This window comes from Gopherus flavomarginatus, chromosome 24 (assembly GCF_025201925.1).
Source record: "Gopherus flavomarginatus isolate rGopFla2 chromosome 24, rGopFla2.mat.asm, whole genome shotgun sequence".
NCBI classification, from domain to species: Eukaryota; Metazoa; Chordata; order Testudines; family Testudinidae; genus Gopherus; species Gopherus flavomarginatus.
Genome location: NC_066640.1, coordinates 4,630,333 through 4,645,867, shown reverse-complemented (window position 1 = coordinate 4,645,867; position 15,535 = coordinate 4,630,333). Strand labels below are relative to the sequence as shown.

The window sequence follows — 15,535 nt, the reverse complement described above, 5'->3', positions numbered from 1 at the left end:
TGAGGGGACCTCTCAATAGTTGGGTTGCTTTATTACGATGAAAAGGAATGCAGCAGTAGTTTAGAGGCAGCTTAGGTGTCGCTGTGGCTAGAGCTGTGCTGTGAAACGGCCAGGCAACACAGATCTGTGCAGTGCATTGGCCTGGCCACCACTTAGTGGGCTCCATGGACGGGGTTTGGTACCCAGTGCTCCGTTCCCCGTATGAGACTGAATGCAGCTTGGTCATACCCACCTGATGGCATCCAGCAGCACTTGGCAGAGTGCTCGTGGGTAGACAGCAAGAGATGGCAGACGGATGCAGCTCTGTTGATGGCAAAATGCAGAAAGCTTTGCCTGAGTAGGAGTACCTTCCGGGGAGGGGGGTACTGAGCCGGACACTGATGATAGGTATGACTGCGAGGGTTTCTGTGGGCAGTGTCTGACAGCGAGCTAGGATTTCTGCCAAGGTGAGAGCCTTTGCTAGGTTCTGCCTGGGATCAGGGAGATGCTGGCGTCTTTAGTCGGCTGAGACTCCAGGTGACAAGGATTCTCCAAGGCCCTGGCACGCTCCCAGCAGTGGATTTCCTGGCACACTGATGCCAGAAGCCTAGTTCCTGGGGATGGAGGGTCTGAATGAGCCAGGATAGTCAGGAATGAGACTAAGCACAGGTCCCTTCTGTTCAGTCACCTTGCACCACCGTACGCGGAGCTCCAATCAGCAAACCAGCTTGTGTTCCTGCTCCCCAGCATTGCCGGTTGCTCTTCGAGCAGGGTTGGCACTGGCGGCAGGTCCCTCGTGGCCCCATAGTATCTGCTACCCTCTCGTGGCTGGTGGTCTAAGCCCATCCGGCTCCTCTAGGGCTGAAGGCGGAAGCCAGACTCCAATTTGAGGCGCAGCCCAGGACAGTCTTCAGGCAGTTGTTCTTTCCTGTGAGAATTTTTGCTCTGGGGGAGAAGATCGTCCCTGCATCAAAGGGGGGAGGTGGAGGGGAAAGGCACTGCAGATTAAGCCAAACTCTTCAGGTGCTGCCAGCATGTCTCTGCGTTGCAGGCCACTCCCCAGGCCAAGACCTGTTGGTTTCTTGCTCTAGCACGACACTGCCAGAGTAGCAAAAACAATGAGATGCCACACGCAGCCTCCTCGCTCGGCTTGCAAGGGGCGAGGACTCCATGAGCTCCTGACCACGTTTTAAAGTCATCAGTCACTCCTATCTCCAGCCCTAGTTTAGGCCATGTTAACAGTTTGAGAGAGTCGCTGTTCCTAGGCTGGGGTACCGGGGAGTTCAGCTCCTGTATCCCACTGAATTCCAGTGGGATTTGGGTGCCCAACTCTCCTAGGCCTACTTCTAGTTCAGGGTTTGGATTGGTAGGTCCTCCAGTTTTGTAAGTCTGCCCCCACAGCCCATTTTTCTGGATCCTCTCAAGTCTCATTTACACGCTTCAAAACAAACCCCTGCCTGCAGCGTTCTAGGTGAAGCATGGAGGCTAGCTGGATTAGGGTGGCTTTCTGCAAGTCCAGCTCTACCACCCTCGTGGAGTTGAGGCAGCAGCCAGGTAGATGCTGCCTGTTTAACTCAGTCATAGCCTCTACCCAGCAAGCTGCCTTCCTGGCGGTTTTGGAGATGCTGAATAACTCAGGCAACACTGACTTAAATTCTCAAATTTTCAAGCTGTCTGCCTGATTCAGTGGTTAAAGCACAGGGCTGGGAGCCATAAGATCTGGGTTTGGTTCCTGCCTCTGTCACTGACCAGCTGTGAGACCATGGCAAGGTAATTCCTCCTTTGTGCCTTTATTTCCCCACCTGTAAGATGGGTGTCAGACTGGCCGACCAATCGGGGCTGTGATATCTGGTTAAAAAATTTCCATCAGAACTGCTTTTGATGGAAGATGGAGCTTTCAGCTAGACTAAACTTCTCATGGAGGTGCCTATCCATTGAAAAATGAGGGTTCTTCGGAAAACTGAAAAGCAAAACGTTTTTAGCTGAAAACCAAAAACTTCTGGTTTTCAACTGAAAATTTCCCCACAAAAGTCAACATTTTTCCCATGCGAGGAACTCCCCATTTTCTGACTTGATCAGATGAGGTGCTCAGGGTGAGCACACTAATCTGCAGGCACTATGGCAATGTAAAGTATTGCTCCTCCCAGCCACCTGCCCTCCCTTTCCACCTATCAGCCCCCGAGCTGGCCCACTGGACCTGTGCAGAGAGGTGGACCCGGTGCTGGCAGCACCTGAGCTTGGCTCTCGGAGAGAAGGAACCCAAAAGCCAGGGTTTCCGTAAAAATTGGGGAAGTTCCTTTCTCTGTTGTCAATTGGCTTCTGCAATGTGAGATTGACTGAACTTTGTGCAGTGGACACTAGTGGCACCAGCAGCACAGCAACTGACCAGCCCCCGTCGATTACACCCTCCCTAACTAATCCCTGTGGTGCTGTGAACCCAGCAGTACAGACGAGGCCCTGTCACTGGAGGACAAAGATCTGAGGGACCGGGAGAGGAGAATGGCCAATAACGCCAGGGAAAGGGTGCGTGTACGGGACATTAACGAGGCCTTTAAAGAGCTGGGACGTATGTGTCAGATGCACTTAAAAACGGACAAAGCACAGACCAAACTGATCATCCTCCAGCAAGCGGTGCAGGTCATTCTGGGCTTGGAGCAGCAAGTACGAGGTATGGTAACAAGTGACAGGTGCATTTTGGGACCTTTTCTCTTCCCATCCGTTTGTGTGTGCCTCTCTCTGGATCTGTATTTATAACAAGCTTTTGTTGGAAGGTTGAATGTTTGCCATTCCAGCGGGGAGCTGCAGTGGAAAGAACTTAGGCTGAGATTTCCAAGGCCTCATCTATGGGATCTGAACATGCAGTATATGGAAATGAGGCATCTGGAGTCCACGTGGAGGCTTAGGAAAACTCAATTTTAAATGTCTTCAATCCACCAACGACAGTCTCTCTTTAAATCAATAAGCATTAAATTGGCCCCATATTCCTTCAGGGGAAAGTAGTTTTGCTCTGGTAGGGGGTCCAGTATGGTAACTGCTGCTGTTACGTGGAGCAAAAGGGTACAGAAGGGCTTGCACTGGGGTTACGTCCTTGTGCGTTCCACTGCTTCTGTCTTGGGACTCTGGGCTTTTTTTTTCGGGTGCTGTTGCTCCTTGATGCTGTGGCACGAATTGAGTGTTTTCCCCACCCTTCCCCCTTGCTCTTTTTGGCATAGAGCGCAATCTGAACCCTAAAGCAGCCTGTTTGAAGCGTCGGGAAGAGGAGAAAGTGTCCGGAGTAGTAGGAGATCCCCAGATGACACTTTCAGCTTCACACCCTGGTCTAGGAGATGGTCACAACCCCGTTGGACACATGTGAAGGTATCATCCTCTACCCGTCAGGTCCCAGCACTCGGCTGTGTATGTGTGTCTATGCCAGGCTCAGCGCATGTCATTCTTTAACAGCTTGGCTTTCATCGCTCACTGAAATTCACAGCAACCAATGGAGCAAACTAAAATGCATGATTCTGGCCCCTTAGAGCTAGCCCTTCAACTTTGTCCATCACCTCCTGCAGGGGAATACTGCAGTAAAGTTAGAGATCTCCTTTCATTTGTCTTTGTAGATGACACACACACGGAAACATTTAATTCCTTCAGTTACTGACTAGGTCATTATCTCCACCCCTTCATGACAACGCTAGGGACAATGTACTATCTGAGTGCTATTTATGTGCACCAAGAGCATCCCCATACAAACTGACTCTCCCTGAGTCAGGAATCTGAAGGCTTGCTAAAGCCATGTGTGCTCCAAGAGCCCATGCCCTGTAAGGAGCAGCACAGCTCCTGTGATGAGCAAGACACAGTATTTTCAGACTGTATTTACTCAGTCCCTCCCTTTGAAAATATAATCCCCATCCCCACCCCCTGCTTACAGAAATGTGTAGTCCCCGTAGCCTCCTGCATGTGGAGGCCATGTTTAAAATCTGCTCACTATGATGGGGGATTTAAAAATAAAATGGTTTCCTACCCGCAGTGCAAACTGCAAGCTTCATGCAGTCAGGTAGCACTGATGCTGCAGTAAAGTCGTGTAGCACTAGTCCCCTCCCTGCTGAGGCCGCAGGCAGTATAGGCCCTGGAGACCACAGCATGAGCCCAGCAGCTGATGGCCCAGTGCTGCTTTCATTTATCAGCTATTAAGAGGAGCTGGAGCAGTGCTGCTCATCACCCCGAGTGCTCCCCAGCTCCTCCCAGAAGGTGTGTCCTGAGTGGTGGCATGAGGCAAGTCCCTGGGGGAAAGACCAAACTGAAACTCTTGATTCCATTTAACTGAGGCAGTAACTGTTTCTGGCCCGGCCCCATAGCCCTTTAAATGGTAGAGGTACATGTATAAAATCTCATCTCTCTTTGAGAGTCTGGGCCCACTTAATAACGTTGTTCGTCCCTCCGCACACACTCGCATCAGATGTTGTAAAGGCAGCTTTGCAGTTCATATGGCCCTGGTCTTCAGCACGGGACGCAAGCATGTGCCTGGCTATAATCACACGAAAGAGGCTCACCCAGCCACAGACAGACAGATCTTAATGGTGGTTCTTGGCTGTAACATCAGAGCGCTGGTGTGGACAGGAAGCACTGTCGTTACCTAGCTACAATTAGCAGTTCCACCTGTGGCTGTCACTCAGTCGCTGTGCTGCGCGCGGGGATAAACGCAAGTGGAACAGGACAGCTCGTGTGCCTACTTGTTCTGTAAAGTGCTATTTGCAGAGCAGTTGTAGCTGTGTTGGTCCCAGGATATTAGAGAGACAAGCTCAGTGAGAAGTTGGTCCAATAAAAAATATTATTCTCACTTGAGTTTTCCTCTTTTTTTCCTTTTTCCTTTTTGTTTTCTCTTTCTTTATTTGTAGATCTTTTTGTTCCCCGGATACAGAGATGGGTAGGAAGCAAACCCTCGGTGTGACCTGCAACCTTCTTGAACCATAAACTTTAGTACTGCTAATACTGACACACGAGAGAGGAGCCTGGCATGCGTTAAGGGGCGTTAAAAAGAAACAAACACTTGGTCAAAAACAAAACAAAAAATTGCCTTAAGTATAAAGTATGGACCCGTCAATACATATCACTCAGTTAACAGGGGGAGCGTCGTGTTCTCTTGGCTTGGTCTCAAGCAGCCAGCAGCAAAATTGTGCCTAAGCTTAATATTTCTTTTTTTTTTAAAAAAGAACATTAGTTATGAGATTTTTTAGGTAGAACAAAATAGCAATGCCTTTTGGTTTTTTTAGCTTCTTTTGCATATGTTTTGTAAGCAACAAAAAAAATTTTTTTGTATAAAAAAAAAAAAAAGTCTTGTACCCCATGCTTTTCTGCTGCTGTTTCTATAGTTGATGTTGCATCTTTAGGATCAACCAGAATATTAAAATTGTATTAAAAGAGACTGGATATAAAAAAAAGAAATTCTCAGATTCGGCTCTGAAAGCCACTAAGTGCGAATGTAGCCACGGGGGGATTTGTTCCTTGCCTGGCTTGTACCTTCCAGTGTAAAAACTCACGTGCTGAATTCATCATCTCTGCTTTGGCCACGTCTCATTTGGGAAAAGGAGGTTAAACGACAAAGCAAGATACAGCAGCTGACATCAGTGGTTCTCTGGTTTCTCCCAGCCTCGGTAACAAGGACCCACCTTGGGGGGGAGGGGGGGGTGCCTGTGCAAATTGCTTTTCATTCACAGGGGTCCCTGGAGACTTGGGCTCCTTCGTGGGAGCCCAGAGTGAGAAGTGAAGAGACAAAGAGCACAGCTGTCTTCTGGAGCTTCGCTGCTAAAGCAGAACCTGTGGCCATGATTGGCAAAAAGAGCTGCCAATAGAGAGAGAGAATGGAGCCAGGGGGAAAAAGAGAAGCTGGGGTATTGGTAAGTGAAGAAGCGACATACCATGTACAGGAGAACCCAGGGCTGAGAGGGGGACACCTCTTTCCCACGTACCTGAGCAAATCACCCACCGTCAGAGCCACTTCCATGGGAGGAGGGGGGAGAGACATGCCGAACAAAGAGAGGAGACAGAACAAAGATGGAGAGTGGGACCGAGAACAGGCAGAACAAAGACACCAAGGAAACAAGGCAAAGAGAACAAAGAACTGAGTGTGGTGCAAATTAAAAGGCAGCTAAGCTGGAGGCTGTGGAGCAGCCTGGCGTGGCACTGGCCATGGCCGGCCAATAAACCTCAGCCTTGGTTCTGGGTAGAGAATTGGCAGCTGGAGCATGTGCATGAGAGACTCCCTCACAGCAGCACCTGGCGGTGAGAAGCGGGGATTCTCCAGCCCATCTAGACAGAGCGTCTCTGCGGGGAGGCAGCTCCTGTCACTTTGTATTTGGAACTGACAACTTTGAAAGAGCCACAGGCAGCTGCAGCAGGGTTAGTTCCCCACCACCTTCCCTGTTTAACCTGTGTCAAAACTAGCTGCTGGCTTATTTCCAAAGCACCCTCAGAAGCGACTTTCTCGGCAGTCAGCTCTTCTATCCACAGCTTCCCCACGGGCCCCGGCTGGACAAAACCACTTCCTGTGCATATGGATTTAGCCTTTGGAGGCAAAGGGATGCTGCTCCTTTTCCATACTGCTCCCAGAGAGGAAAGCGCACAGGTTTTCCCGCTCCTAGCAAGACCTTCGTGGCATCCTGCGGTGCTGGGCAGCAAAGAAACAGTCCCCCACCCCTTGAAAGGGACTGCAGCAGCTTGACTTTCCCTTCGAGGACATACTGAGTTTCTAGGGTCACTTGGCTGTTTGCTCTGCTGTGCTAGGACCCGGACCCCTCGGTGCATATGCTAGAGCCCTTGGTGGGCGAGATGCCCCATTGCACTCTGAGAGGACGAATGAAGTGACGTGCTGAGCGTGGGCCGTATTGGCAGACCCTGGTTCCACGGAGCAGAGCTGAACCAGAGGTGATGGGGCTGAGCTGGGCTGGAATGAGAGCGGCTCCAAATGCTTCAAATTTGTGACACTCCCCTTCCACCCACCCACCTCCAATAAAATGTGGTAAATTGTCACCATGTCCCCCCCATACCTTCCCACAAACAAACACACACACAAAAAGCAGGTCTGAAATGTTTGATGACCAACCCTGCCCAGCTCTGCCTACAGCCTGGGCTGGCTCCGCTCCTGTGGGCTCTGCCTGGGCTAATGCCTGCAGCAGGGAAGGAGGTGTTAAACCTGCTTATTAATGCAGTCTGGCCCCCTGCCCCAATTCAGCGCCATAGAGCCACATGTTGCTGGGTGTGAATCTTATCTCCTTGGCTGGGCGGATGAGGCATCTGTCTCCTGAGTTTGAGGTAGCAGGGTGGCTTGGCTTGTTGGATCGCTACATGGTTTATCGTTCAGCTTCCTGCGAGGACAGGGGCTAGCAGAGCAGGTGCAGGGCTGTTTCAGCGGGTCCTTCCTCTTTCTCCTTCTTCCTCGTTCTTCTCACTTCTCTAATTCTGTGGACCTGGTGCTTGGGGTAAACCATTTTTGCTACCCTATAGTCGGTCTAGGGTGTCCCCTCTGGAGGAAGGAGGAGGGTTGGTGGGTGGGATTGGATATCTTGGCACATCTCCTCACTGTGGGCTTTGGCGTAAGCTTCTGGCTTTCCTCTGCTCTGACACCTGCCCTGGCCTTGTGCTTCAGCAGATATCACTGCCTCACCCCTCTCCCCCAGTGGTCTTGGGAGTGCTTCAGCACCTCTGAAAGTCAGACGCTTGGTCTCCAGGACGGTCTCATTCTGTGGTGCTGCCGAGGATTTAATTCTGGAGTCAATCACAAATTTGGCAACGGGGCAGGATGATTTCTTCCTGCCCATCCCCTTGCGTTGGGCATCCAGAACATCTGATCCCCACAAACACAACGCTCCAGGGACTTTCTGCAGAGGACGGCGCTGCTCGATGGCAACTCTCGGATGTGCCCATAGGGCTGCAGCCCCATTCTGTGCAGGCTCTAGGCACCCCCCAGGTTACAGGAACTGTTTGTGTGGCCCCTGCAGTGTTGGAATTCGGCTGCTGCTTGCTTGTGTGGACAGGGTTAAAACTGAGCACACCTGGTAGGGGAAGCCTGTTTCAGCCTGCGTAACTACCAGAGTTAAAATACTGCTCCTTCCCCTGTGGCCTTCTGCCTGCACCAGCGAGGAGAGAGAAATTTGAAGGGCAAATGGGGGTGAATCTTGGCTAAGCCCCCATTGTCAGGTGTTCTGGGGGTGGGGGAGACAGTAGGTCAGTCTGCAGTGTTTGACTCTGCTCTTTGTATCGCTCACACGAGGCTGCACTGCCCATAAAGTATTTCCATGCTGCCCGTCTCCAAATCTGCCACTCGCTGAATCCTTCCAGTGTTGCTGAGGGAATTGGGCCTTGTCCTCAGATCACAGCCAGAGTTTTATAAAGGTAGTTCAGCTGCACCTTGGCCACAGCCCCATCCCCACTGCCAACCTCCACCCTCCCTCGCTGCAGCCGTAGTCATCCTCCCCAGAAAGCCGGGATGGTGCAGGAGCCTTCTCCCGAGCCACATCTGGAACGCTGGCCATTGCTGCTCAGCAAGGGTTAAGGCGGCTGCTCTTTAAACCTAGGTTAGAAAACAGACAGGGCTGCCACAGCACTCTGCTGTCTAAAGCTAACGAGAGCAAAGACCGGACCCGCCGCGGTCTGCCCCTGTCAAGATCACCTGCAAAACTGTGATTTGCCTTGTTACTCTAACTGGAGGACTCTTGCTGCAATAGAGAACAGAAATAGCTGACGCGTCCTTTTGGCCAGACTGGGCTTCTATTCTTGACAGGGAACTTTCCCTCCTCACTGTAATTGAGATTTTTCTTTGGGGAGAATCTGTCTTTTGAGATGAGAGAGGGTTGAAAATGCTTATTATTTTTCCAGGAAATTAAAAAAATTCTCCCCTTAGCTATAAACCTAAAATTTGAAAAATGTTTGGTTTTTGATTTAAATGAAAAAAAAAAGGTGTTTTCAGATTTAAAAAAACCTAGAAAATTTAAAACAAAATGAGAAATTTCTGTGAAAATTTACATTTTGGTCAAAGTTTTGACACCCTTCTCCTCTTCCCCGTTCTATGGAATACTCTGTGTATCCAGCCAAAGTGGGAAGACCTCGGACAAGCTCCCCCCCAGCTCCCTGTGACTTGTTCAGTACGGCTTGTATTTGCCAATTGTCAAAGGAGGCTTTGACACTTCTTCCATTCCTGTTAATGGATGGGGAGTGACTGAATCCCCTAGACTACTTTGCAAATTTTAACCTCTATATTTAGAAGGGGTTAAAACCCCAGTCTGGGCTTTGGAGAATGTAACACTGGATGGAGATCTGGCAGCTGGTCTTTGCACAGCATGTATGCTCTAAAATAAAAGTTGCTCACTACTTTCTGTTTTTTATAAAGGATCTTAGGTTGGCTCCACCTCGGCCGCAGCCCCATCTCAGTGAGAGCAGTTTGGGAGCCCCCTGTTCTGCCTAGAAGCTATCCTGCTGGCAGAAATCAACATCCATCTAGCAGTATTGGATGCCTGTGGATAGCGGGGAGTTTGCAGAGTGAGAGCAGATAGCCACTACATGCACATCATGCTTGCTATATGCCTGGTGTTTTCACCTGCCCACTCTAGTCTCTGCAGTTGTGCAAAGGAGGGGAAAGTTCAGGGAAATGTGGATTGTCATCAGAAGTCAGCTGGTTCTCGAAGGGATGCACTCTAGCAAAACGTAACCCCCAAATTTAGGTTTTGTAAATAAAATTCCTACAAGATTTAAGGCCCACTGGAATGTTCCCCCTAGATGTACATATACTTTTTTAATGGCTATGGAAAGCTTTTTGATGCTCCTCTGCAGAGTTTCCTGCCTGACCATTTCTGCTGGGAGTGTGCAGAGCGCTGCAGATGGACTAGCTGATATTTCCATGGGCCAGGCAGAGAGTGGTGCAATCGAGCCAACACCAAGCATGTCAGGGGAAAAGTTAATTCAGTTTCTGGCACATTCCCCTTTAATCATCAGAGCTGGGGTTTGTAATGTAGCCAAAGGAAGCTTGTTTCCTAAGAATGAGCTTTAACCCACATGGCATCCCAGGGAGACCCAGCTGCAGAGCCCCAAAAACCTTTCCAGAGCCTCAGAGCACCCAGCATGAGGAAATGTGAACACAGCGCTGGCAAAGTACTCTCCTAATCCTGGTGGTGTGATCTGGCTTTAGTGATGTCCCTTTACCAGGAGAATTCCAGGAGCTGAATGCCTGGTACTTCTAGAGAGCTGTGGCCAGCAAGAGAAAACAGCAATGTCTGCGTTCAGCTAGCCTTGATCTCACTGCTGATCAGTTATTCCTGGGCACTCCACTCAGATCCAGCTCTGTGAGCTTGCTGACAGTCGCTCACCTTGGATCCATTTCTCTCACTAACCACCCCTCTTCCTCCCTCTGCCCCCCCTTCTCCCCTCCGTGGAAAAAATTGTCCATTTGGCATAGTAAAAAGGCAGATCCAACCTTTTTTTTCTTTTTTAAAGTCTCTTCCCCGCATCACCTGTTTCTGGTGCTTCCATTAGCCCTGCACCAAGAAATGTGACCAGCTCTTGAAATATGACAAAGTAGCAGCTGTTTTTTGCAGTGGGAGGGGTGACTAATACCATTTTTCCCCCCAAGTTCTCTCCTCTGTCAGTCCTATGCCTCCTTTTCTCTGCATTATGGGCACAGAGCTGCCCCAAATTCTGCACTCCAGTATAAAACACCTGTTGACTTGGGCGAGGGGGGGGGGGGTTGTCTTTAGCATAGATGATGTTGAGTTACTTCCAGCAGTAGGGATATGGAGGGAAAGAATTGAACAAAGTTGGCATGGTCTGAGGTCAGTGCTCACTTTGGCATTAGCCCATTGAGAGGGAAAGTACCGAAATGAGTTAAAGCTTCTCAGAGCAAGAGGGCAGTGCATGGAGACACTGGCTTCCTGGTCTTGCAACTGGATGTTGACCTTGGATCATTTGGCCTAAATTTGAGGACATGCTGGTTTTGTGCCTTCAGTCGTCTGAAGGTTTTTCAATCTTGGATTTAGTTTATTAGATTGACATAGATTCCCTGGGTTTTTACCTGCTATAGATGAGCTCTGACCTAGTTTACTGAAGACCAGGTCACTGGGCCCATATGACAAGGTCCTGAAGGTGTGTCTTGCCAGTGCTATGGGTGTGGTGCATTAGACATGCCTTGGACACCACAAAGGCATCTTTTTTTTCTTGTGGCGTTGCCTGAAAGAAGCCGCCACTAGAGCAAATGTTTGTCTCTTCGTGTTTATTTGGTGTAACGCTGAGGCCAGCTTGGGGGTGTGGAGCTGTTGGCTCGTTGGAGTTGAAAGAAGGGGTTCAGAGGCATTTTATCTGGTTTGATCCTGTTGAAGACGATGAGCTTTAGAAGGGGGGGGCTGGAGCACAGCCAAAACCACCTGCCTGCACACCTTGCAACAGCACCTCACTGCCCCCCTCCCCTTTGGCCGGGGATCCTAATGAGTATCCCCGGTGCTCAAGCATCCACCTTCGCTGTGGTCTCGCGCACACACACGCCCACACCTGGGGGGTGCATGGATGGCCAGGCACGAATGGAGTGTGGGGACGGTGGGTCACGAATGCTGAGACGTGGACTCTTGCTCCTTGTCCTCTTAACCCCACAGTCCCTGCCAGTAAGTCTCAGAGAGCAAAATTCCTCCCCAGTTCCTGCCTGAGTTGCCCTTGTGAGGCAACAGTATCCACGTAACTGCCCAGTTTTAATCCTGGCTCAGCTCATGTTGCTTTTCAAGCTTAGCAGTCGCTTCATTCGGCCCCTCCAGAGGGTGAGGGCACAGAGGCAGGGGCTTGTGCCCTCATCCACTCTCTGCATCACTTCACTTCACCATGGTGCCCTGAGTGGGTTGTCAGCAGCGGGAATTGAACCTGGACCCTTTGGTGCGTGAAGTGCAAGCCTCTGCTGCCTGAGCTACAAGCCCCCACTCTGCCCTCCAAAGCTATAGCAGGCTCATCCGCTTCTGTGTGTGCCTCAGCCACCAGAACGGGACAGAGCTGCCACACAGGCTGTTCTACACGTCAGCCGCCAGCTGCTTCCCGAGAGGCTTTGCGCTCCGTGTGCCAATCCCCGGGTAACGCTGTGGTGGAATGGGAACCCTGCAGTCAGGCTGTGCTGCTCACAGGAGTCGAACACCAGCCTTGGCTCAGGAACCCAGCGTCCCTTAGCAGCTCAGCGTTTGGCTTTAGAACAGAAAGGAGAGAATCTTGTTTTCCCCAGAAAGACATTAGCAGGGTCACTGCATGTGGCTCCCGGGGCTCCCTCCCCGTTAGGAATTAGCTGTGCTTTCCACGCGTTTCCACAGCAGAACCACCAAAGTGACTCTGGCGCTCCAGTGCCGCTGGCTGTTCAAAACCCTGCGCAGAGAGAGAAAGAACAAAAGAATGTGGGGTTCAGGCTGATTGTACAGAGCGCAGCCGCCCGCTCACAGTTGGATCCCAGCTGCAGGTGGCAGACGCTAACCCACAATGTACCAGTGTGCAGCTCATAGCCAGTTGCAGCGATTTTGAATACTAGTAAAGCCCAGGAGCCTGCTTCTCTCCCGTGCTGCGCCATTGACTTTCAACGGCAGTGGGATCGGAACCCCATCCAGCTCCTGATCCTGAGGGGAGGTTCCAAGCCCCTTCAATGGTTGCTCAGCACCTTTCTGAGTTCCTGAGGGGAACAGAGAAATGACAGGTGGAGCAGAGCACTAATGTGCCAGAAATCCAGGTGAGGTGCATCGATAGTGAGCTGAACCATGGCTTGAATGTGCAGCAGGACCCTGAGAGCTAGTGACTAAACCCTAATCATTATCCAACCCCGATCGTCCTCACCCCAAGCAGTGTCCTTGCAGAAGGCCTGTGCCCCACTGTCATATGCAACCCTCTTTCATTGACCCAGCCGGCCCGCCTGCAGTCAAGCGTGCAGAGAATGTGTGCAAACGTTTACTGAGTGGCCCGTAGGTCCCAGTCCGCTGGTGCACTTGGGATTCGGCTTTTAGGTAGACTTGGCCCTGCCTCAGTGCGTGGGGAGGAGGAGTGACCTCTTGAGAGCACTTCCAGGCCAAGGTTTCTGTGATTCTGATGCATCGCACAGTCATTCCGTTCCAAAACCAAATCTGCACCGTGCCACCAGTGTTTGCTCTCAAGGGAGAGCAGCGACCCAGAGCTAGGGCTGAGTTGGCAGAGTGAGTGGAGAGAAGTGGTTTTGCAGGAGCACGCTGTCAGCCTGGGCAGGAGTGTGTTGGTGGCTTTTTCTGCACTAAAGCCCAGCAGCAAAAGCTGAATTGGAGGAGGTGCCAGGGGCTGCTTTTGTCTGGGACAAGGATGCTTCTGTCCACACCACACCTGCTTGTGTCTTCCAGCTGCTGGTCGGATGCCATGGGGGCAGCAGGCTGGCTGAGGAGGCTCATCGTTAGGGTTCCTGCATCCCGATCCAAGGTGCAGGAGCTCTTCTGTGCCCCATCCAGGCAATTAGCTCAAGGGATAGGCTAAGTCAGGGCCACTCTACTGTCTAGCACAGTGGAGCAAAGCCCCTGCTGGGGCAGAGACCACTGTGGTGCCTAAACAGCTGGCAAGAGCAGTCACTTCAACCCTGCTTTGCCTGTTGCCTGGGCTGCCCCCTTCCTGAGCTGATGGCCTCCTTTCTGCTCTAGAGTGGAGTGTATAGGCCCTCGGGTGGGGTGACATGATCTTTTCTCCTGGCAGAGGCTTGGTCTCCAGACGGGTTTCCCTTGCCCACATGGTGGTATGTGGAAAATGCGTGAGCCAGATGTGGTGAAATGGACTAATTTGGAGCAAGCGAGGTGGGAGAGGCACTTTTTGTTGGGGCCCTAGTTGCCTTCAGCCTTTCTAGACTATCCCATGCGAGTTGGGCATCATCCCCTCCTGGGGCTCTCTCAGTGTGTCTCTTCCTGTGCTTTCAACCACCTCCTGTTTCTCATCTGACGCTGAATCTGTTTCAGCCAAGCATCTGTTGTCCTGGTTGCGGAAAATACTCCTTCCACCTGTGGTCTTTGAATCAGCCGCATGGCAACTGTGGTCGGAGAGCCGCCCGCCTTGGGTAGCGGGAAGGTGGTTTCTAGTCTTGCTGAACGGTTGCCTGGAGGAGAAGGCACTAGCTTGAAGGGGGCATCATGCTTGAGTGTCTGTTGGCATGATGCAGCCTCCTCGGCGCTGCGCCATTAGCAGCATCCATCCCCATTCTGTCCCATTGCACCCACTGAGCTGCCCGTGGGCCCTGCGTGTCAGGAGGGACACTCCCTGGGGAGCTTTGAATGGCGCGAAGATGAGCTGAGAGAGGGGGAGCCAAGAATCTCCCTCCATTTAGTGCCAAATCTTTTTAAAGTCCTTTTGGGAGCCCACCAGCTCAAGCAAGTCTTGTGTCTTTGGGGAAGAGGGAGAGGAAACACAAATGTGGGAAATAATTTACCCTGTCTGCATCTAAGCAATTCTCTTGGTCGGGGGCAGGGAGCAGAGAAAGCAACACCTGGCAACGTTGACTAAGGACAATACTTCCATCAACCTGCATTTAGTTCATTGCCTATGGGAAACTGACCCATTTTCTAGAGAAGACTCAAACTAGTTTAGAAAATGAAGTGCTACTTGATTCCCCTTTATATATTTTTAGTACTTGGGGGCAGGGAAGAGCAATTGTAGGGGAAAAGCCTGTGGAAGCAGTTTATTTTTAACCCCTTAGATGGTTTCTTTTGGCCTTTTTAAAAAAAAATGGTCCTGGCTTTTGATGTTTATGCTGCCTACCTGTAAATCCAGATATACTTAAGTGGCTGAAAATCCTTGTTCTTAAATCAGATACACATTATAGTTTTGAACTATATATATAGTATATATATATATATATGCGCCTAACCCAGCAAAAAAATAAAGTATTTGGGGGTGGGAAAATGCATTGTTCTTTTGAACGAATCACAATTGGGGGATAAAATTGTGTTTCCGAGTGCCTCAAGATATGAATTGTTTTCATTTTTTTAAAATAATTTTATACAAGTGTCAAAACAGCTGGCTGGATTATTTGGAATTTTTAAATAATCCTAACTTTTTTAAAGTAGATTTTGAGAACTGTCCTGTATATAACAGTAATGTAGCAATAAATGTGACATTTTATAACAATATTACTTTTTTCCCCCATATCTGTCTTTCAGATGTTGTATACCTATGAATGAAAAGTTGTAATAAAGGTTTTACCTTGTACTAAAACCGAAGGTGTTGGTAGGACCTTGTTGCTGTTCAGTTTTGTGCTTTGGCCGTACTGGCATTAGCCCATTTTCAACCCCAGGTGTCTAATTTCAGCCTCCATGATCCACATTTAAGTAGCTAAAGTTTGGCCTGAACTTCCAAATTGCTTCACAACTCCCTCTCCTGCCATGTTCAATTTCTCCTCATTTCCCTGTCCTGGGTTTTCTCCTGCTGTCTGTCACCGCAGTATCTGGGCCCCTTCCATGTAAATCACTAGCACAGTCCCTAGCAGATACTATGGAGTGTCTGGCACTGCTCCTGTTTTGGGGTCTGAACACTGCTTAGGGGAGGGTTTGTGGGGTTTCCATTGTATGTTGTG

At 50.3% G+C, this 15,535-nt stretch overlaps 1 protein-coding gene across 11 annotated transcripts in view; it reads left to right on the top strand.

Annotated features, from left to right (window-relative positions):
• TCF3 (transcription factor 3) overlaps positions 1 to 15,182 on the top strand; it is a 130,855-nt gene extending 115,673 nt beyond the window's left edge. For 7 of the 11 annotated variants that reach the window (XM_050933731.1, XM_050933729.1, XM_050933736.1 and 4 more), the window contains 2 exons: positions 3,192 to 3,336; positions 4,857 to 15,182. In XM_050933731.1, the coding sequence (XP_050789688.1) occupies positions 3,192 to 3,334 (143 nt within the window). In that variant the 3' untranslated portion in view covers positions 3,335 to 3,336; positions 4,857 to 15,182. Of the gene's footprint in view, positions 1 to 2,420; positions 2,648 to 3,191; positions 3,337 to 4,856 lie in introns of all 11 variants that reach the window. The other 4 variants (XM_050933734.1, XM_050933732.1, XM_050933733.1 and 1 more) reach the window with 2 other exon arrangements.
• Positions 15,183 to 15,535: the final 353 nt, after the last annotated feature.